This window comes from Bombina bombina, chromosome 2, assembly GCF_027579735.1.
Source record: "Bombina bombina isolate aBomBom1 chromosome 2, aBomBom1.pri, whole genome shotgun sequence".
NCBI lineage: Eukaryota > Metazoa > Chordata > Amphibia > Anura > Bombinatoridae > Bombina > Bombina bombina.
The window spans coordinates 564,819,584-564,841,413 of NC_069500.1; the positions used below are offsets into that span (position 1 = coordinate 564,819,584).

Genomic DNA, 21,830 nt, shown 5'->3' on the forward strand with positions numbered 1-21,830 from the left:
CTTTAACATAAAAAAATTATCCCTGTTCCCCAAACGGTTAAAATTAAATCCATATCATAAAAATGAAACGCCAACTTGTTGAACTACAACCATAAAACTGTGTATCATCCCACTCCCACTTTGCGATTCATTGTACTTTTACGTAACAATCGCAATAATAGCAGCTAGGTCATACTGATATCACGTGACAGTTAAACTAGCAAAGTCACCGCCTAGGACATTATAACTAATGGCCGTGTCGTCCTTGTGACGTGCTCGGGGAGGAGTCTGGGAGTTGTGTTTCGGGTCCTGTAGTACTGTTCGCAGTATATCGCCCTCTATTCTTTACCGGGCCTTTTCAGGCTCTCATGGGCAAAAGGGCGAGCACAGCAACATGTCTGCCTCCATTGTGAGAGCGACTATCCGGGCAGTCAGCAAGAGGAAGCTGCAGCCAACCCGGGCGGCCCTCACACTGGTGAGAAAAGTGCGAGATCCATAGAGAAGGGTATAGCTAACCGTTTTGGTTGTCAAAGGACTTCTGTGCATTTATGTACAATGTCAATGTATTCAGTCTTCTTTAGTGTCTTAATGGTTAAAACATTGAGTTGAAGGAAGGGGACGCATGCTGGTTGTTTTATAAACAAGCAAAAGTAAAGCGTTGACAGTGGCACTTGGCGAAGCATAGATAAGGACATAAGCTGTGCGTATGTAAAAGCAACTGCAAGGGCACGGTAGAAAATTAGAACTACGTTTCCCGACAAGCTTTGCGGTTGTCACTTGTTTTCCTTGATATAGCTGTCTTGTGTGCTGTAATTGTTTATATAATGATACCTTTTTTTTTGTCCTGGTGTTTTCTCTCCTTGTTTATCAGGGTATAGAAGGTGTTACTGGGTGATCTATTCGTTAATAAGAGCCAGTAACCAGTTTATGAAGTAATTATAGTAATCTACTTTTATATACCGTTATATTAGGATTTGTGTATCACCCATATTTGACGTAATTTATATTTTTTTGCGTTGAAAGTACATTTTCATATTGTTTCATGTAAAGACTGCTAATAATTTTGTGTATATTTTGACTAGAGCATTGCTGGCCAACTGCCTTACACTTGGGGCTGCAGATCACTATTTATTTTTGAAGCCTTAACATGTCATGAATCTCAACATTTTCCCTTCACACACGTTTAAGTAACTTTCTAATTTATTTATATTTTTAAATTGTCTTTGCTCGTTTGGTATCTTTTTGTTGAAAGAGCAGGGTAATATGTTTAGGAGCATGCATGTGCAGACATCCCAACTCTCCCTGAAGTTCAGGGAGTCTCCCTGATTCTAATAGCGGCTCCCTGATGCCAGCAAATGGAATGCAATCTCCCTGAAACTCCAAGTACCATGATCCAATGTGGCCCAAAAAGTGTTTCTTTAAGGCCTTGTTCGGGCAGCGCTCGGGAGCTAGTGGAGGCGCTTCACTTCCAGCGATGACGTGGCGCTAGGTGACGTCACAAGCAAGGGAGCTTAGTGAAAACAATCGCATGCTCAAAGGGATCTGCTGCACAATAATGGACTTTGCGCATGCAATCATTTTTACTAAGCTCCCTTGTAGCTGACTTTAAATTGTGTCTCTCTTTTAATTTGTAAATGTGTCTAAGTAGAGGATTATTTTTATTTAAGCTGTTTACACAACACCGTTGTTCCGAGAATGGTTTCCCCTGCCTCTCTGCAAACATCGGGACTCTGACCCACCTCTATTCAGCTGCTCTCAGCTCAGCCCCTGTAGCTTATCCTGCCCCATTCAGCTAATAATACTACAGGTGCTGAGCTGAGAGCAACTGAATGGAGGTGGGTCAGAGATCCGTTTGTTTGCCGAGAGGCTGGGGAAACAATTCTCAGCATAACACCGGATAAGCCTGACAGCAGCATTTAGTACAGGGTTAAAGGATTACTTTCTGTTATAATTTTTAAGCTAAACAACTAACATATTAAAGTTAATAAACATTAATTAAAACCTACTGACCTATATTTTCTCCAAAACAAAGTTTAATAACGTTCTAAAAGTTATATCTTTTATTCACCAATGATGTCACGTTATCCTGCCCACTATTTTCAGCACTGCATGTTCAAAATACTTAAACCAATAACTTTGTGTTTAAAGCGCCATTTTGAAACCTAGGTATTGTAAACGGATTGGTACAGAGCAAAGGATACCCACGGAGTGGGTTTGGAAAACAATTAAATTTGCAGACAAGATTTCTGATATACGGTAGCAATATGTTAATGAAATGCTATTGATAAAAAGCGTATTTGGGGTAGTTAGTTAGTAACAGGCATAGAAAATATTTACTTACAGTGGCCCTTTAAGACTTAACCTATCTCCACTTTGCCCTGTTCTAAATGCTGCTGTCAGACTTATCCGCCTCACCTGTCCCTCCTCTGCTGCTTCTAAAAACATGGCAGCCTCCACAGCAACACATGTGTGGAGGCTGCCATGTTGCCAAGCGTCTGAGCTTGCTTTGAAAAGTCCCAGCTTTTCCAGCACGCTGGAAGCGCTGGGACTTACGTCAGAGCGCTAAAAAAACGCCAGGCATCTCACTTGCAAGTGTGAGGAAAACGCTCAAAGCCCGAACGCAGCCTAAGGAATGCCTTTAGTTGCTGGGATAGAACCCTCAAAGCATGCATCAGTAACCAAAAAGCCCCCACTGATTTTAATAAAACACAAATACTACCTTATTTACTGCCCGTAATTAAACTTCGTATTCTAAAATATTTAAGCATTCAACAAGCGTACAATCACTGAAAAAAAGGTTTGTTGTATGTGGTTGTGCAATAAAGCTACTTTTTTTAAATGTGACTTTAGTGGGAAGCTACTTTAATGATAAATCTCTATCTTTTTTAGGTTTTCAAGGTGTCCAATATATAAGTGGGAGGGGGAGCGGCGCAGTAGCCGGTGAAGCCCACCTCCCTGTAATGAGTTTTTGCAGGTTGGGGTGTCTGCATGTGTTTGGAGCAATATATTATAGCAGTTTTGCTAGAATGGTATCCAATGCATTTGCAAGAGCACTAGATGGCAGCACTGTTTCCTGCTATGTAGTGCTCCAAACAAATACCTAGGTATCTTCAACAAAGAATATTACATGATCTAAATAACTTTGGTAATACAAACTTTTTTTTATTAATTGTATGCTCTTTCTGAATCACAAAATATATTTTTGGGTTTCATATCTTAACAGCATATGAATGTATTGCTATTAAACACACAATATATATAGGGCAGATGTAGGTAAGATTGCAGGGTACCCTATTTCTGCTATTCTCCCTCTAGTTGGCACTTTTTATTTGTTATAATACAAGGGAAATATTAATTACAGAAAAACAAACTATAGTGCAAAGAACGTTACTACAAAATATAAAGTCCCAAAATCCAGATGTCTTGTGTTTTATTGCAGCTCTCCAAAAAAGAGAGAAAAGCACACAATAGTATAATACTGTTAGGACTGTAGGTAGGGTTGCCATCTTGTCAATGTTTTCCTGGACACTTATATAAGTTAAACATGCTGCAGGGTAAGCAGGCGGAACATGTATTGAACCTCTGGACATCACATGAATAGTGCTGATGAACAGCACAATACATGTTCCTCCCTTCACACCCTACGGCATGTGTAACTCATAAGTGTCCAGGAAAACATGGCCGAGGTGGCAACCCTAACTGTAGGAAAAAACCCAGCTCAAGTGCGTACTCATATGTACTAGAGCAAGACTTGCTCGGTATTATAAGAGTGCCGTACGATTAAAGGCTTATACGTAGTTACTCCCGGATTTTCTGAGTAACAGCCAGGAAAGGATATGCAATCTCTAAAATATTTATTCCAGAATACTTTAAAACAATATTTTTAAAAACAAGGGACACAAATATCAAACGCCAACCAACTATGTGAAACCTGGTTTGGATCGTCCCACTGTCCTTGTAACTGCTATAGCGCATCACTACAGTGCGGTTATATAGAAACAGTTTGAATTAAATTCTGTATTTCAGGTAGATACACCACTTTCCACAGCGTGATAATTGTCCCTTAGAAATTCCAACACGTGTTTTGTTGTTGCTCTACGGATTCTTTAAGGATATCTCCATATGTTTCCATCCAGATATTTGTTTGTTCTGGCGGCTTGTCATTTTGGGTTTGTCATTATTAAAGGGACAGTCTACACCTTAGTCATCGTTAAGCCTTACTTTAGATTAAGCTGCAAATAGCCTCCTGCACCCCTTTATATTAAGCAGCAGGAATAGTAAAAAAAAAAGTTATTTTAAAATGAATATTGTTTCTAGACATTTTGAAATGGCTGCCAAGATCCACTCACTGATGAAATGATGATCTGGCCTGCATCTAGGCACTCTGCTGAATAGCATTGACAGTCTGTTGAATCACTAGAGAGCCTTTTGTGATTGGATGCCATATGCACTCTAGATCATGATGTCATCACTAGACGGTGCTTGGCAGCCAATTCAAAGTGGCCAGAAACAATAATCATTTTAAAAGAACTTTAAACCGTTTCTGCTGCATAATATAGAAAGAGGGTTCAGGAGTTTTTTTGCAGCTTAATCCAAGGTAAGACTTTAAGATGACTAAGGTGTAGACTGTCCCTTTTAAAGGGACACAACCCAAATTTTTTTTCTTTCGTGATTCAGATAAAGAATGCAATTTTAAGCAACTTTCTAATTTACTCCTATTATCAAATGTTCTTCATTCTCTTGGTATTTTTATTTGAAAAGCAATGAATGTAAGTTTAGATGCTGGTCCATTTTTGATGATTAACCTGGGTTGTTCTTGCTGATTATTGGATAAATTCATCCACCAATAAACAAGTGCTGTCCAGGGTTATGGGCTTTCTTTTTCAAATAAAGATAGCAAGAGAACGAAGAAAGATTGATAATAGGAGTAAATTAGAAAGTTGCTTAAAATTGCTTCTCTATCTGAATCATGAATGAAAAAAAAATGGGTTCAGTGTCCCTTTAAGCACTGTTGTTTTTTTCTAGTAATGTGTTGACACAGTAATTCAGTATTCACAGTATTTATATTTTTATTTGTTGTCATCTTGTTTGGCCTCCCATCAAATGTCCCCAAAGCACACATTCTTAGTTATGCTTTTTCTTGGGGCCTTAAAACTATGACACATAGTTCAGCTTTTTCCCCGAAAAAAATAGTGCAGAGGACCTGTTCTGAAGCACATGACCTCTTCCTTTCTTAGCATGTACTCATTTTTGCTGTTACGTACTGGCATAGGTGAGTTTATGTAATTTTATATTAGGCTAGTTATGTTTTGGTCACATGGTATCTAGAAAATGATAAACAATTGATGAATTCAGTTGTCTCATTAAATGTGTATACCTATGAATAACGAGCAGTGTCTGATCACCTTTTTTTGTGACTGGAATGTTGTTAATAGAGATCTCAAATGTTATATAAAGGGAAAAGGATCTTAACATAGGATACACTAAAAGCACTCAGTGTCAAGGATTGTAAAGGATAAAAAAGGGAAAAATAAAACTTAAAGGGACATTAAACCGAAAATTTTTCTTTCATGATTCAAACAGAACGTGTGATTTTTAAACGACTTTCCAATTTGCTTCTATTATCTAAATAGCTTCACTCTCTTTATATCCTTAGTTGAAGAGGATATCTAGGTAGATTCAGGAGCAGCAATGCATTACTGTGAGTGGGAGTTAATTGCTGATTGGTGGCTGCACAAAAATGCCTCTTCATTGGTTCACCAGATGTCTTCAGATAGCTCCCAGTAGTGCATAGCTGCTCCTTCAAAATAGAATACCAAGAAAATGAAGCAAATTGTTTAAAATCACATGTTCTATTTGAATCATGAAAACTAATGCAAAGAAAAATATTGGGGTTTTTTGTCCCTTTTTAAAGGGATAAAAAAGCAACAACAGTTTCTTTTGTGAAATGTTAGGAGCCAGTGGCTCCCTATGTTTTGTTCAGTGATACAGTAGTGGCTATAACATTTATTTTTTTCCCCAGGCAAAGATTAATATCAATGCTGTTCTTTTATATGAATGACAATTTTTGGCTACAGGACCCTTTAAAGGAACACTAAAATCAAAATTAAACTTTCATGATTCATATAGAACATGCAATTGTAAACAACTTTCCAATTCCATGTCAGGGGAAAAAAAGCTACTACTTATTTAAAATCCCGACAAAGTTCTTTTTGTATTGTCTTTTTGTTATGAATTTGTTGATTATGCAATTATACTGTATTTGTCTTTTAAACATGAAAATTACATTTTATAACTTTCCCATTTTTTTTTTTAAATTCCTATTTAGCAAAACAGATTACAATTTACATTCTAGTCACACTTTAATGTTAGAACACAATTTCAATCTCAAACACTGTTTTCAAGTGCTTATAACTTTTGAATGATGATGACATACATTCGGCTGAAGTTTGGCGATATGGGTTCTTATGATAACTATACAATTTAATTTGCAGTAAATTGGTTTTTAAACGTTATTCATGTAAGAGATATATATATATATATATATATATATATATATATATATATACACTTCAACAAACTACAAGAGGAGAACAAGGACCATCAAAAATTTCTTACCTGTATAGATAGGGAATCAAGCACTCTTTTTTTATAAAAAATAGCTCAAAAGTGTAGCTAAATTAAACAATTGGAATGAATCTCTGACCAGTACAATCACTGAGAGCAAAAAATAATTTATTAATAGTACAGAAAGAAGTAAATCCTAACTGTCTAAACATAGCAATAGGCCAGTTGTGTGCTGGCCTCGGGTATATGTTAGCAACACAAAGTAAAGTATGTTGAACAAACAATATAGTACATGTGGCCAATTAAAACCCTGAAGATGTGCACATCATAATCATAATATTGGCAAAAATACAATCCAAAGACACCTAGTACACTGCTACACCCAAGCTGTACACGGTACCCAAGTCAATACAAGGGATAATTACCGGACAGGTAAATTTTTAGGGATCTAAGTAGTGATAGGTGCTTTGTAAAGATTTCAGGAACAACAATAATGGCAGTATAGCGACAATTACAAAGAATTACATACAAGTATGAAGAATAGCTATTGCAATGGTTATTAGCAATAAGATAGATAGTGAGTTACATGCAAGTATGAAGAATAACTATTGCAATGGTTATTAGCAATAAGATAGATAGTGGAACATAGTAATACATCCTCCATAATGAATTGCCTCAGTACAGCAGTTACATAGAGACACAGCAGTTTACATAGAGATGCCTGCATATATTGAGATAAAATTCTCACAAGAGTGTATTGCTGAAGAAAACAACCAAATCACACCAGGATGATTTTCCACATATAGCGGTATTGTCTTCAGCCAGACTTTAGCAAAATGGGATAAGTGCTGCCAAAGCTGCATGCGTGTTAGTAAAGCATAGTACTTCTTATTGCTGAAGATGTTGTGTGAAAGCAGCAAACAAGCCAAATGAACAGTGGGAATCAGTCCAGGCTAACCCCCCATATTGCAAGTGAAAGCAGCTATATTCCTGTGTTAAACCATAAGCATGCACTTATCTGATTCTGGAGGTGTCCACAATTGAGGTCCGCTGTTTGTTCCCGGTTGCCTCCTGAAATACTGCCTTGTAATTGAGTCCCATGAAACAGTTTGCTGAGCCAGTTGAATGCTGCACGCTGAGACTGCAGCGTGGTAGGACTGTGTGCTTACTTCCTGGTTGGTCACATGTGCGTCTGTGATCCAATGCCTACGATCCAGATCGTTTCCCCCACAATGCCAAATGATAGACGGGGCTTCCTCAGGGCGGATGGATCTTAGCCCTGCTGGGAGGGAATATATCCACAAAGACTCCTCCCAGTTTTAACCAATTATGTACCTTAATCTTGATGCTAAACAATGTGTAACATACATACCAAACCTAACTAATTCTAAAGAAGGAAGTAACTAGCAAAAAAGTTGATGAGACAGAATAAGTCAAATTAGTTAATGACGTTCACAATTGCAAATAAAAAAAAAAAAAAAAAAAATGAAAAACAAAAGATAAGCAAAAGAATGAAATAAGTAGTCTTTAATTAAAATTGAAACTAAAATTAGAAACTCAGGGAGCAAGTAATGATGTTAGAAAGCTATTCATATTCATAACATCCAAATACTCTAATATACATGAATATTATAATAGAAGAGTGTAAGTGGATATTTACTTTGAACACTCTTTCGCCAGTTGGTCTTAATGAAAAGTTGGATATGGCTAGTTTCATCTAAAAAAGCCCCTTTCTATTATAATATTCATGTATATTAGAGTATTTGGATGTTATGAATATGAATAGCTTTCTAACATCATTACTTGCTCCCTGAGTTTCTAATTTTAGTTTCAATTTTAATTAAAGACTACTTATTTCATTCTTTTGCTTATCTTTTGTTTGTTATTTTTTTTATTTGCAATTGTGAACGTCATTAACTAATTTGACTTATTATGTCTCATCAACTTTTTTGCTAGTTACTTCCTTCTTTAGAATTAGTTAGGTTTGGTATGTATGTTACACATTGTTTAGCATCAAGATTAAGGTACATAATTGGTTAAAACTGGGAGGAGTCTTTGTGGATATATTCCCTCCCAGCAGGGCTAAGATCCATCCGCCCTGAGGAAGCCCCGTCTATCATTTGGCATTGTGGGGGAAACGATCTGGATCGTAGGCATTGGATCACAGACGCACATGTGACCAACCAGGAAGTAAGCACACAGTCCTACCACGCTGCAGTCTCAGCGTGCAGCATTCAACTGGCTCAGCAAACTGTTTCATGGGACTCAATTACAAGGCAGTATTTCAGGAGGCAACCGGGAACAAACAGCGGACCTCAATTGTGGACACCTCCAGAATCAGATAAGTGCATGCTTATGGTTTAACATAGGAATATAGCTGCTTTCACTTGCAATATGGGGGGTTAGCCTGGACTGATTCCCACTGCTCATTTGGCTTGTTTGCTGCTTTCACACAACATCTTCAGCAATAAGAAGTACTATGCTTTACTAACACGCATGCAGCTTTGGCAGCACTTATCCCATTTTGCTAAAGTCTGGCTGAAGACAATACCGCTTTATGTGGAAAATCATCCTGGTGTGATTTGGTTGTTTTCTTCAGCAATACACTCTTGTGAGAATTTTATCTCAATATATGCAGGCATCTCTATGTAAACTGCAGTGTCTCTATGTAACTGCTGTACTGAGGCAATTCATTATGGAGGATGTATTACTATGTTCCACTATCTATCTTATTGCTAATAACCATTGCAATAGTTATTCTTCATACTTGCATGTAACTCACTATCTATCTTATTGCTAATAACCATTGCAATAGCTATTCTTCATACTTGTATGTAATTCTTTGTAATTGTCGCTATACTGCCATTATTGTTGTTCCTGAAATCTTTACAAAGCACCTATCACTACTTAGATCCCTAAAAATTTACCTGTCCGGTAATTATCCCTTGTATTGACTTGGGTACCGTGTACAGCTTGGGTGTAGCAGTGTACTAGGTGTCTTTGGATTGTATTTTTGCCAATATTATGATTATGATGTGCACATCTTCAGGGTTTTAATTGGCCACATGTACTATATTGTTTGTTCAACATACTTTACTTTGTGTTGCTAACATATACCCGAGGCCAGCACACAACTGGCCTATTGCTATGTTTAGACAGTTAGGATTTACTTCTTTCTGTACTATTAATAAATTATTTTTTGCTCTCAGTGATTGTACTGGTCAGAGATTCATTCCAATTGTTTAATTTAGCTACACTTTTGAGCTATTTTTTATAAAAAAAGAGTGCTTGATTCCCTATCTATACAGGGCCGTAAGAAATTTTTGATGGTCCTTGTTCTCCTCTTGTAGTTTGTTGAAGAATAATTTTTTATAGGGTCTGCACCACATTAAAATTATAATCTAGCATAACATTGTTTTCTAAAGTTTGATAAAAATTTTTTTTGGAAAAAGACACATTTATAGTAGCCATTTGTCCTGTACCCTTTTTGTTATATATATATATATATATATATATATATATATATATATATATATATATATATATATATATATATATATATATATATATATATATATATATATATATATATATATATATATATATATATATATATATATATATATATATATATATATATATATATATATATATATATATATATATATATATACACACAAAAAAGAAGCACTCACTGGATTTTCATCAAAAAGTGACCAGAAATTTAATGTAGTTTCTGGTCACTTTTTGATGAAAATCCAGTGAGTGCTTCTTTTTTGCTTTTCTATCATACACCGTATAGCACCCTGGTAGTTGTTGAACGTTGGTGAGAGTGCGCATACACCAATTTTTTGCCTATATATATATATATATATCAACAATTTTTAGCCAATCCTACAGCTCCAATGGTTCTACTTATCTTAAAGATCTGACAATTGGATTTTCTAGCGTTGAATATTTAAAAATAATTTTTCATTGTACTTTCAATGTTTATATTGCCCACTTATATAATTTAAGTCTTAAAATTCAGAGTTTTCTGATTCGGAGAAGTGCAAGCTAATTAAGCCTAACCTTGCCACTTCACTGTCCAAAATTCGCTTTAGCAGTGATGCAATTACATACTGAAAAAAATGGAGAATGTGTTCTCAAAATGACAGCAGAAAACTGTTTACTTCAGTAACAAGTCTGGATTGGCTCTTCCAAATAAGGCAATTGACGGGGGCTGAGTTTGGCTCTTGATAAAGATTGCAGCAATCAAGGATTTAATACATTTTAAGCACCTAGCATGTTAATTTATTTCTAGCCTGCTGAAAAATCTTGTTATTTCAACAGATTTACAAACAAATATCTATTGAAGATAATTTCCATAGACCATTTTAACCCTGTCTAATGCTTTTTTTCTGCTGAAATCCACTCAGGACAAATGTGTTGCAAGAAATATGCAATGAACATCAGTTGCATTGCATGTTTGCTTGTGGACACTTTTTTAACCTGTGTCTATGATTCCATTATAAAATGTACAAAGAAAAGGTATTCTCCAGCTGTGTTTAATAAAAGCGACCTTTATTGTAGATACAGGGTCCAAATAAGCAACGTTTCGGGCTCACACTTAGCCCTTTTTCAAGCTTGACATATAGTAAACTTAACAGTGTTTAAATAGCCATAATGGTGCCAAACAATTGTGATTAGCATATCAATATTGCCATCTAGTGGTGAAAAAAGTGAATAATTCAAATATAAAATGTGTCAATACAAAATATAAAATGTATCAACACAATACATTTCTATATCGAAAGAAATCCAGCAAACCTCCCAAGCGTATTGTTTTTCCCTTAATGCGTTTCCAGTTACTTTATTTACCAGCTGCAGAGTATAAAATGTATGAGATTCGCTTTTTAAGGTTTATTTGTGTATATGAATTAGCTGATTTTGTGTTTTCAAGCCACAACCTAATAAAATGGGTTGAGCTTGTAGGTATAATCAGATCTCAATACTTCATCACATTGTGTACGTATACATTCTTGTTTATCTTATATATTAATAATAAATTTGTGTCCAACCCAGTAAAGAAAAAAACTAAGAGACAGATTGTTTTTTTGTATCTCAATATAACACTAGAAGCAGACAGATTAACAGGATCATACACAAGTACTGGCATATTGTACAGAAATGACATCCAGCCATTAATGCATTTATAGAACCCCTAATGCCAGCTTACAAAAGAAGTCTGAACATCAGACAGGTTGGTTAAAGCTGATGTAGGTAGTGGTAAAAGTATCCAGAAAACTATTACATGCAGGACACGCACAGGGTGTTTCCCTTGCCTATCATGTATTAATTGCAATTCTATGATTAAAGGGGATAGGATCTCCCATCCATATACAGGTAAAAAAATATATGATCAATGAATATTTGACTTGTAGATCAAGATACATTATTTATGCCGTTAAGTGCCCATGTTCTTTGTTATATATTGGGCAGTCGACCAGGGAGGCACGTGAAAGGATCTCTGAACACAAGTCAAATATTAGGTGTGGAGATATAGATGCCCCCGTTTCTTCTCATTTTTTGAAAGCGGGGCATAATATTAGTCAGCTCCGCTTTCAGATTTTTGAGCAAGTTCATATGCCCAGAAGAGGCGGAGATAGGGAGGCTCTATTAAATAAGAGAGAGACCTTTTGGATTAATGAATTAAACACTTTATGGCCTCAATAGGGAAGGCAATTGGACAGCCTTTTGGTAGTGTATAGTAATGATTCTTTATATGTTTAAAGGGACACTGAACCCAAAACATTTCTTTCGTGATTCAGATAGTGCATGAAATTTTAAGCAACTTTCTAATTTACTCCTATTATCAAATGTTCTTCATTCTCTTGGTATCTTTATTTGAAATGCAAGAATCTAAGTTTAGATGCTGGCCCATTTTTGGTGAACAACCTGCGTTGCTCTTGCTGATTGGTGGATAAATTCATGCACCAATAAAAAATTGCTGTCCAGAGTACTGAAGCAAAAAAAAATCTTAGATGCCTTCTTTTTCAAATGAAGATGGCTAGAGAACGAAGAAAAATTGCTAATGGGAGTAAATTAGAAAGTTGCTTAAAATTGCATGCTCTATCTGAATCACAAAAGAAAAAATTTGGGTTCAGTGTCCCTTTTAGACTCAATATATAGAATGAAAATCTTGTTTAATTTATCTGAATAATCTGATGAGTAAACTATGAACTTAAATTGTCATTTAGTTCTAAATTGAGTATCTATTGTTTTGACTGATTGTTATATGTGAAAGTTAATATTTTCATATATAGACAAATTTTAAATGCTTTTAAAGTGAAGGTAAACTTTGATGAATGAAAGCCCGTTTTTTAAAAATACTATTAAAAACAGGGGCACTTTCATTCATCAAAGTTTAGAAGGCAGCCTTTTTGATTAAAAACGTACGTTTTGTTTTTTTTCACAGCCAGAGCAGCTTCCCCCACCCGGAGATCCTCTCTTCACACGTCATCAATGTCTAATCCAGCTTCCTTCAATCACAACATGGCCTTAGGCAATGACTACCCTGGGGGGGAAGCCGTGATTGGGGGAAGCTGGATTAGTCGTTGATGACGTGTGAAGAGAGTATCTCCGTGTGGGGGAAGCTGTTCTGGCTGTGCAAAGAAGTTTTTAATCAAAACCGCTGCTTTGTAAACTTTGATGAATGAAAGTGCCCCTGTTTTTAATAGTATTTTTAAAAAATGGGCTTTCATTCATCAAAGTTTACCTTCACTTAATTACTATTGGGATTATCAATCCTGCCCAGAAGGAGGCGGCAAAGAGCACCACAGCAAAGCTGTTGAATATCACCTCCCTTCCCTCCCAACCCAGTCATTCTCTTTGCCTACGTTAAGAGCAAGGAGGTGGTAAAGTAGGTTTTAGAAAAGATTCTTCAATCAAGAGTTTATTATGTTTAAAGTAGTGCAAGATTGTGCTGCTTTGTCCTAGGGTGTAGCCGTAGTCCATATCAGTCTCTTCAGTAGAGCAATGGAAACTTGTGGGACATAATTCTCACTGCACCTCCCATATATTTATGCTGCCCTATCCCTGAAAACCTGAGGGATACTTAGGACTTTCTTTTATTTCACAGGTCCATGTGAGGGAGAGGACCTCTTAAACCTGGGAACTGCCTTGCTGTCAGGCAGAATGAGGTAAGTGAATCGAATATATAGAGGCGCTGATCTTGAATCTCGTGTATATGGACGTACACACTGGAGAAAGAAAAACTTGGCTTGTGATTTGCAGAAGTTAACAACAAATTAATGTGCAGTATACTCACTCCGAAAAATTCAGAGTTCAGCTTCTTCGAAAGGTTTTTCTGTCTCAACTTTCCCAATTTCCACACTGTGTTTGTGTCTGTGGATAATGAAAATTGCACTGCAGGTAATTGAATCTTTTGCTTGATAAAAAGTGCAATATACTCACTCCGATAAATTTCGGAATCCGGCTCCTCAGAACGTATTGTGTAGTTTGAAATTACTTCCAAAAAGGCAGCAAAAATACTTGTTGTGGTAAAAACAAATATTTATTAAAACATAATAAAATGCTCTTATTTATCTTGGCTCTACGCGTTTCAACGACAGTGTCGTCTTTTTCAAGAGCAGTAAAAACAATTGGAAGTGCTCTTGAAAAAGACGACACTGTCGTTGAAACGCGTAGAGCCAAGATAAATAAGAGCATTTTATTATGTTTTAATAAATATTTGTTTTTACCACAACAAGTATTTTTGCTGCCTTTTTGGAAGTAATTTCAAACTACACAATACGTTCTGAGGAGCCGGATTCCGAAATTTATCGGAGTGAGTATATTGCACTTTTTATCAAGCAAAAGATTCAATTACCTGCAGTGCAATTTTCATTATCCACAGACACAAACACAGTGTGGAAATTGGGAAAGTTGAGACAGAAAAACCTTTCGAAGAAGCTGAACTCTGAATTTTTCGGAGTGAGTATACTGCACATTAATTTGTTGTTAACTTCTGCAAATCACAAGCCAAGTTTTTCTTTCTCCAGTGTGTACGTCCATATACACGAGATTCAAGATCAGCGCCTCTATATATTCGATTCACTTTCTACTCACAGTCCGGTTGGGAGAGACTGTTAGAGAGCAGCGGTCATTTGAGAGGGGAGTATTGTACTCTATTCTAGTCACCCTGTACATTGTGTTGTTTAACATCTGACATATTTGTATAGTTTTAGATTATTTTTCAGAATGAGGTAAGTGCTGGCTTCTTTCTGGGGGATAAGAATAAGACTCAGAAAAAGGTTGGGCACTTTATTATTAAATGGGACAGACCTCATTGTTAACAAAATTATAGATTCTCCTAGGAGCATAGAGGGGACATTTTGGGCAGCTTAGAAGCAGGTACTGGGGCTGGTTCTAATAATAGCAGTGGTTCCACATCTCCCGGCGGTTCTATAACTTTAATAACCGACCTGGAGATTCCTTATTTACACGCCCACAATAGGAGGTACTCCAGAAAGCGGCAAGTGATTGTGCGCCCTTTTTCCTTTCACTCCGCTCTAATCTATGAAGGCTACTACGCATCTCTAAATCATAGTAGCGTGTTAACACCGGTAGCCGACATAACTGCGTGTTAACACCGGAGACCGACTACTGAAATCTAAGTTGCGGGTAGATACGGCTCCTGCTCAGAGGAGGTAGGCACCTCAGCAAAGTGTTGCTGAGGTGTAGAGGTGTTTGCAGGGTTATTTTAGCGTGTTAAGCCTCTCTATATTAATTTTGCTTAAACAGAATAAAAAGTTAATTTATTATTTAAAGGGACAGTAACATTTATGTTTTTGCATTTTACTAATAAAATTTAATCCTTTTATATCAAATTGTTTAATTGTGTGTTAGAATGGACCAAGAGGCCTTAAAAAGTGTCACTTGCTCTCTATGTTTTGATGCCAATGTGGAACCACCAATCCCTTTCTGTTCCTCCTGTATTGAGAGAACTTTAAGTTACAGGGATATACTTTTTTTCTGAGCCAACATTTTCTAAAGAGGATGCTGTTCAGGAATCTAATGACAATGTTCAATATATGCCGCAGCTTTCTTCTCAAGCGTCCCAAATTTTACTGCCCTCACATGCAGTGCCCTGCGCTTCCTCTCTAGCTCCCGCTGGAGTTGCTTTAAAAGACATCGCTTCTCTCATGTCTTTTGCAGTTTCAGATGTGTTGTCTGCTTTCCCAATGTTGCAGGGAAAGTGTAAGAGGAAAATCAGACAATTCAGTAAGCAAGGTTTCTGATGCAGTTGTTGCTATTTCAGATGTCCCCTCACAGAAGCCTGAGGAGGATAACGTAGTAGCATCTGAAGGTGAAATTTCAGATTCTGACAGTGTAATTCCTCTTGCTGATACTGAAGTTTTATCCTTCAGATTTAAGCTAGAGCACCTCTGTTACTTAGAGGTTTTAGCTACATTGGACGACAGCGACTCCACGGTTGTTGTTGTTAATCCTAAGAAATCCAGTAAGCCGAACAAATATTTTGAGGTACCTTCCTTGATAGAGGTTTTTCCGGTACCAGACCGAGCTTTTGAGATCATTGCTAAGGAGTGGGAGAAACCGGGTATACCTTTTTCTCCATCTCCTATATTTACAAAGCTGTTTCCCATAGCCGACTAGGTTAAGGAGGCTTGGTAAACAGTCCCTAAGGTGGAAGGAGCTCTTTCCACATTAGCTAAGAGAACTACTATTACCATAGATGATAGTTGTGCTTTCAAAGATCCTAAGGACAAAAAATTTGAGGGGTTACTCAAAAATATATATGTACACCAGGGCTTACAATGGCAGCCAGCTGTGTGCATTGCTACCGTCACTAGTGTGGCGGCATATTGGTTTGATGCGTTGTCTGATGCTATCAGGGCAGAAACTCCCCTGGATGAAATCCAGGATAGGATAAAAGCTTTTAAATTGGCTAATTCCTTTATTACGGATGCTTCCCTTCAAGTTATCAAACTGGGAGCAAAGATTTCAGGTTTCTCTGTTCTAGCTCGCTGAGCCTTATGGTTAAAGCCTTGGTCTGCAGATGTATCCTCTAAGTCTAAGCTTTTAGTGATTCTTTACAAGGGGAAGACCTTGTTTTGACCGAGCTTGACGGAAATAATCTCTGATATTACGGGAGGTAAGGGTCATCTTCTCCCTCAGGAAGAGAAACAAGCAAAAGGGACGACAGAGTAATTTTCGTTCCTTTTCGAAAATTTCAAGGGAAATTCTTCCTCTTCCGCCTCCAAGAAGCAGGAACAGTCTAAACCTTCATGGAGACCCAATCAGTTTTGGAATAAGGGAAAGCAATCCAAGAAGCCTTCTATTGAATCAAAGACAGCATGACGGGCCTGTCCCCGATCCGGATCATGTAGAGGGCAGACTTTCCTTCGCTCAGGCTTGGGTTCGAGATGTTCAGGATCCCTGGGCAGTAGAGATAGTGTCCCAGGGATACAAACTAGAGTTCAAAAGTTTTTTTTTCCCTCCCAGAGGCAGGTTTCTGCTTTCAAGATTATCTGTAGACCAGACAAAAACAGAGGCGTTCTTACACTGTGAAGGAGACCTCTCCGACCTGGGAGTGATAGTTCCTGTTCCGATTCAGGAACAGGGTCTGGGATTTTATTTCAATTTGTTCGTGGTTCCCACAAAAGAGGGAACCTTCAGGCCTATTTTAGATCTCAAGAGTCTAAACAAATTCGTTCCATCCTCCCTTTGGTCCAAGAGGGTCAATTTATGACAACTGTGGATTTAAAGGACGCCTATTTGCATGTTCCCATTCACAGGGATCAGCACAAGTTCCCTTTTGTCTTGGCACAGCTCCCAGAATTTTCTCAAAGGTTCTGGGATCGCTGTTGGTGGTGCTTCGGTTACGGGGAATTGCAGTGGCGCCCTATCTGGACGACATACTAGTCCAGGCGCCATCCTTAAAACAAGCAAGATCCCACACGGAAATGTTGTTATCCTTCCTGCAATCTCACGGATGGAAGGTAAATCTGGAAAAGAGTTCCTTAGTCCCAAGTACAAGCGTAACTTTCTTGGGAGCCATTATAGATTCCCGATCAATGAAGATTTTTCTGACAGAAGGCAGGAAATGAAAGATTTTCGATACTTGTCTAGCTCCTCAGTCCACTCCTCGGCCATCAGTGGCTCAGTGCATGGAGGTAATCGGGCTGATGGTAGCGGCAATGGACATCATCCTGTTTGCTCGGTTCCATCTCAGACCTCTGCAGTTAAACATGCTCAGGCAATGGAACAGAGATTATTCAGATTTGTCTCACCGATTACTTATGGAGCAGGAGACAAGGGATTCTCTTCAATGGTGGTTGTCTCGGGATCATCTCTCCCAGGGAACTTGCTTTCGCAGACCATCTTGGGTGATTGTGACAGCAGACACCAGCCTTCTAGGATGGGGAGCAGTCTGGGGCTCCCTAAAGGCTCAGGGAGTTTGGACTCAGTCAGAGTCTGTTCTTCCTATAAACATTCTAGAACTGAGAGCAATCTTCAATGCTCTTCTGGCCTGGCTCCAGTTAGCCTCATTCCAGTCGGACAACATAACTTCAGTGGCTTACATCAATCAACAGGGAGGAACCAGGAATTCCTTGGCGATGACAGAAGTAACCAAAATAATCCAGTGGGTGGAAACCCACTCTTGCAGTCTGTCGTCGATCCACATCCCAGAGGAAGAAAACTGGAAGGCGGACTTCCTGAGCAGGCAGATCTTTCATCCGGGGGAGTGGGAACTCCATCCGGAAGTGTTTTCCAGCCTGATTCTCGAATGGGGTCAGCCGGAATTGGATCTCATGGCATCTCGGCAGAATGCCAAGCTTTCGAGGTACGGGTCGAGGTTCAGGGACCCTCAGACGGTGCTGATGGACGCCCTGGCGGTACCTTGGACCGTCAGTCTAGCATACCTATTTCCTCCGTTTTGCTCTTCCTCGGGTTATTGCTCGAATCAAGCAGGAGAGGGCCTCAGTGATCCTCATTGTAGCGGCTTGGCCTTGCAGGATTTGGTACGCAGATCTGGTGGACATGTCATCTCTGCCACCTTGGAGACTTCCGTTGAGGAAGGATCTTCTAATTCAAGGGCCCTTCCTTCACCCAACTCTAGTTTCTCTGAAGCGGACTGCTTGGAGATTGAACGCTTAATTTTATCCAAGCAGGGCTTTTCAGAATCGGTCATAGACCATGATTCAGGCTTGTAAACCTGTAACTAGAAATATTTACCATAGGATATGGTGTAAATATCTCTATTGGTGTGAATCCAAGGGCTACTCCTGGAGTAGAGTTAGGATTCTTAGAATTTTGTCCTTTCTCCAAGAGGGTTTGGAGAAAGGATTATCGACAAGTTCCTTAAAGGGTCAAATTTCTGCCTTATCTATTTTGTTACACAAACGTCTGACAGATGTTTTTTCAGGCCTTGGTCAGGATCAGGCCTGTGTTCAAGCCAGTTACTCCTCCATGGAGTCTTAATTTGGTTCTCAAAGTTCTTTAAGGGGCTCCGTTTGAGCCTATAAATTACTTGGATATTAAGTTATTATCTTGGAAAGTTTTATTTCTTGTTGCTATTTCTTCTGCTCACAGAGTGTCAGAGCTCTCGGCATTGCAGTATGAGTCTCCTAACCTTATTTTTCATTCAGATAAGGTATTTTTACGTACTAAATTAGGATTTCTTCCTAAAGTTGTTTCTGATCAGAACATTACTCAGGAGATTGTTGTTCCTTCCTTGTGTCCTAATCCTACCACTCAAAGGAACGGCTTCTGCATAATTTGGACGTGGTTCGTTCCTTAAAATTTTACCTGCAGGTGACTAAGGATTTTCGTCAGTACAGGTATACCTCACTTTACAGCGCTTTGCTAATACAGCGCTTTGTGGAGCTGAAGTTCAACCTCCAAAGATTTTGAAACAGTGCTGTAATCATCGTGAGATTGCGAGAAAAGTGACTGGCACCATTTTGCTATGCACAGTTCACTCTGTTTACAGCATTACAGTGCAATCTGTGTCTCAGTGGTATAGTCTGACAAATTTTACTACAATCATTGTCACTATTTTACAGGTACAGTATTTATTGAATACTGTGCTGTGCTAGTGTTAAACTAAACACAGCACTATTGCACTCCTAATATTTGTTAGTTAAAACATGTTTTCAAGTTTTTAAACACACTGGCAAGTGAAAAGAAAGCTTAAACTGCCTTGTTTCACTTTAAGGCTTTTTTCACTTTACAGCGGGGCTCCGGTCCCTAACCCGCTGTATGAGCGGGGTATACCTGTATTCTGCTTTGTTTGTGGTTTTCTCAGGAAAACGTAAGGGACAGAAAGCTATGGCTACTTCTCTTTCTTTTTGGCTGAAGAGTATCATACGTTTTGCATATGAGACTACTGGACAGCAGCCTCCAGAGAGAGTTACGGCTCATTCCACGAGGACAGTTGCTTCCACATGGGCGTTCAAAAATGAAGCTTCTGTGGAACAGATTTGCAAAGCTGCAACTTGGTCCTCTCTTCACACTTTTTCAAAATTCTACAAATTTGACACAATTGCCTCGGCTGAGGCCACTTTTGGGAGAAAGGTTCTTCAAGCAGTGGTGCCTTCAGTTTAGGTTCCCTGTCTTGTCCCTCCCTTATCATCTGTGTACTCTAGCTTGGATATTGATTCCCAATAGTAATTAAGATGATCCGTGGACTCATCGTGTCATTAAAAAGAAAAGAAATCTTATGCTTACCTGATGAATTTATTTATTTTTTGACACGATGAGTCCACGGCCCGACCTCTGCACCTTGTTACTTTCTCTCCTTTTTATATATATATATATATATATATATATATATATATAATCTATTATTCCATTCCACTACCGGGTATTGTTATATTCACTAATATATACATAGATATTTTGTATTTGAATTATTCACTTTTTGTCACCACTAGATGGCAATATTGATATGCTAATCACAATTGTTTGGCGCCATTATGGCTATTTAAACACTATTATGTTCACTATATGTCAAGCTTTAAAAAGGGCGAGCCCAAAACGTTGCTAATATGGACCCTGTATGCACAATAAAGGTCATTTTTATTAACCACAGCTGGAGAATACCCTTTCTTTGTGGATTTTGCTGGGCTTGGTAAGCCTTCTCCGTGTTCTGTGAATGGTGGGTGCTGTATTTACAATTGCCATTTAAAAAATGTAACAGTGCTTAGCGTTATCAAAAATCAGGATAGTTTAGGGCACATTGTTCATATCCTTTCTGGTTTAAATTTTACTAAGGGCAGTTAATATACACTTTTGTTGTAGTCCTTGATTAGAGCTCATTCCAATTTGACTGAAACTTGCAGCTCATATGACATGTTATTAGTGTGAAGGTTTTATAAAGAAAATTTTTCGCTTAAAGGGACACTGAACCCAAATTTTTTCTTTTGTGATTCATATAGAGCATGCAATTTTAGGCAACTTTCTAATTTACTCCTATTATCAATTTTTCTTCATTCTCTTGGTATGTTTATTTGAAAAGCAAGAATGTGAGTTTAGATGACGGCCCATTTTTGGTGAACAACCTGGGTTGTCCTTGCTGATTGGACAGCACCAATGAACAAGTGCTGTCCATGGTTCTGAACCAAAAATTTGCTGGCTCCTTAGCTTAGATGCCTTATTTTTCAAATAAAGATAGTAAGAGAACAAAGAAAAAAATGATCATAGTAGTAAATTAGAAAGTTGCTTAATATTGCATGCTCTATCTGAAACGTGAAAGAAAAAAAAAATTGGGTTCAGTGTCCCTTTAAACAACTATGAGCACTAGTTTACACATTGCCATGTATTGTATTGCAAACAGTGGTATTATTTATGTTTGTTTTTTTTTCTTTCAGTTGAAAGTGATGCAGTATAACTATAAAAAGCTGACAAGAAAATAATCACCTGAACATCTCTATGTAAAAAATGAAGTTATTTTAACTAAAAATTTCTTCAGCTCACAATAGTAAGTGCTCTGTGAACAGCTATCATTCAGCTACTCTCCAGCTGCAGGTTGAAAAAAAAAATAGCACATCAGCGTCAGTAGTGCTGAGGTCATGCTTTGTATTACTGTGATCTCATGAGATTTTACTGAGATCTCACTAGATTTCATTGTAAACTTCCTTAAACTGAATAGGGAAATAACAGGACTGTTCCTGCACATCATGCCAGATGCACGGTCCCTTGCAAGTCCTGGGATACTTAAAATTTAATTAACAATGGGATGTGGATATACTGAGGAAATTTTCAGGTAGAATATCTTC

The 21,830-nt window shown here is 37.9% G+C and overlaps 1 protein-coding gene across 1 annotated transcript in view; it reads left to right on the top strand.

Moving 5' to 3' along the window:
• The first annotated feature begins 234 nt into the window (after nt 1-234).
• ISCA1 (iron-sulfur cluster assembly 1) overlaps nt 235-21,830 on the top strand; it is a 127,153-nt gene continuing 105,557 nt past the window's right edge. Inside the window, 1 exon segment of the mRNA XM_053702431.1 lies at nt 235-454. Within this exon segment, the coding sequence (XP_053558406.1) occupies nt 374-454 (81 nt within the window). The 5' untranslated portion in view covers nt 235-373.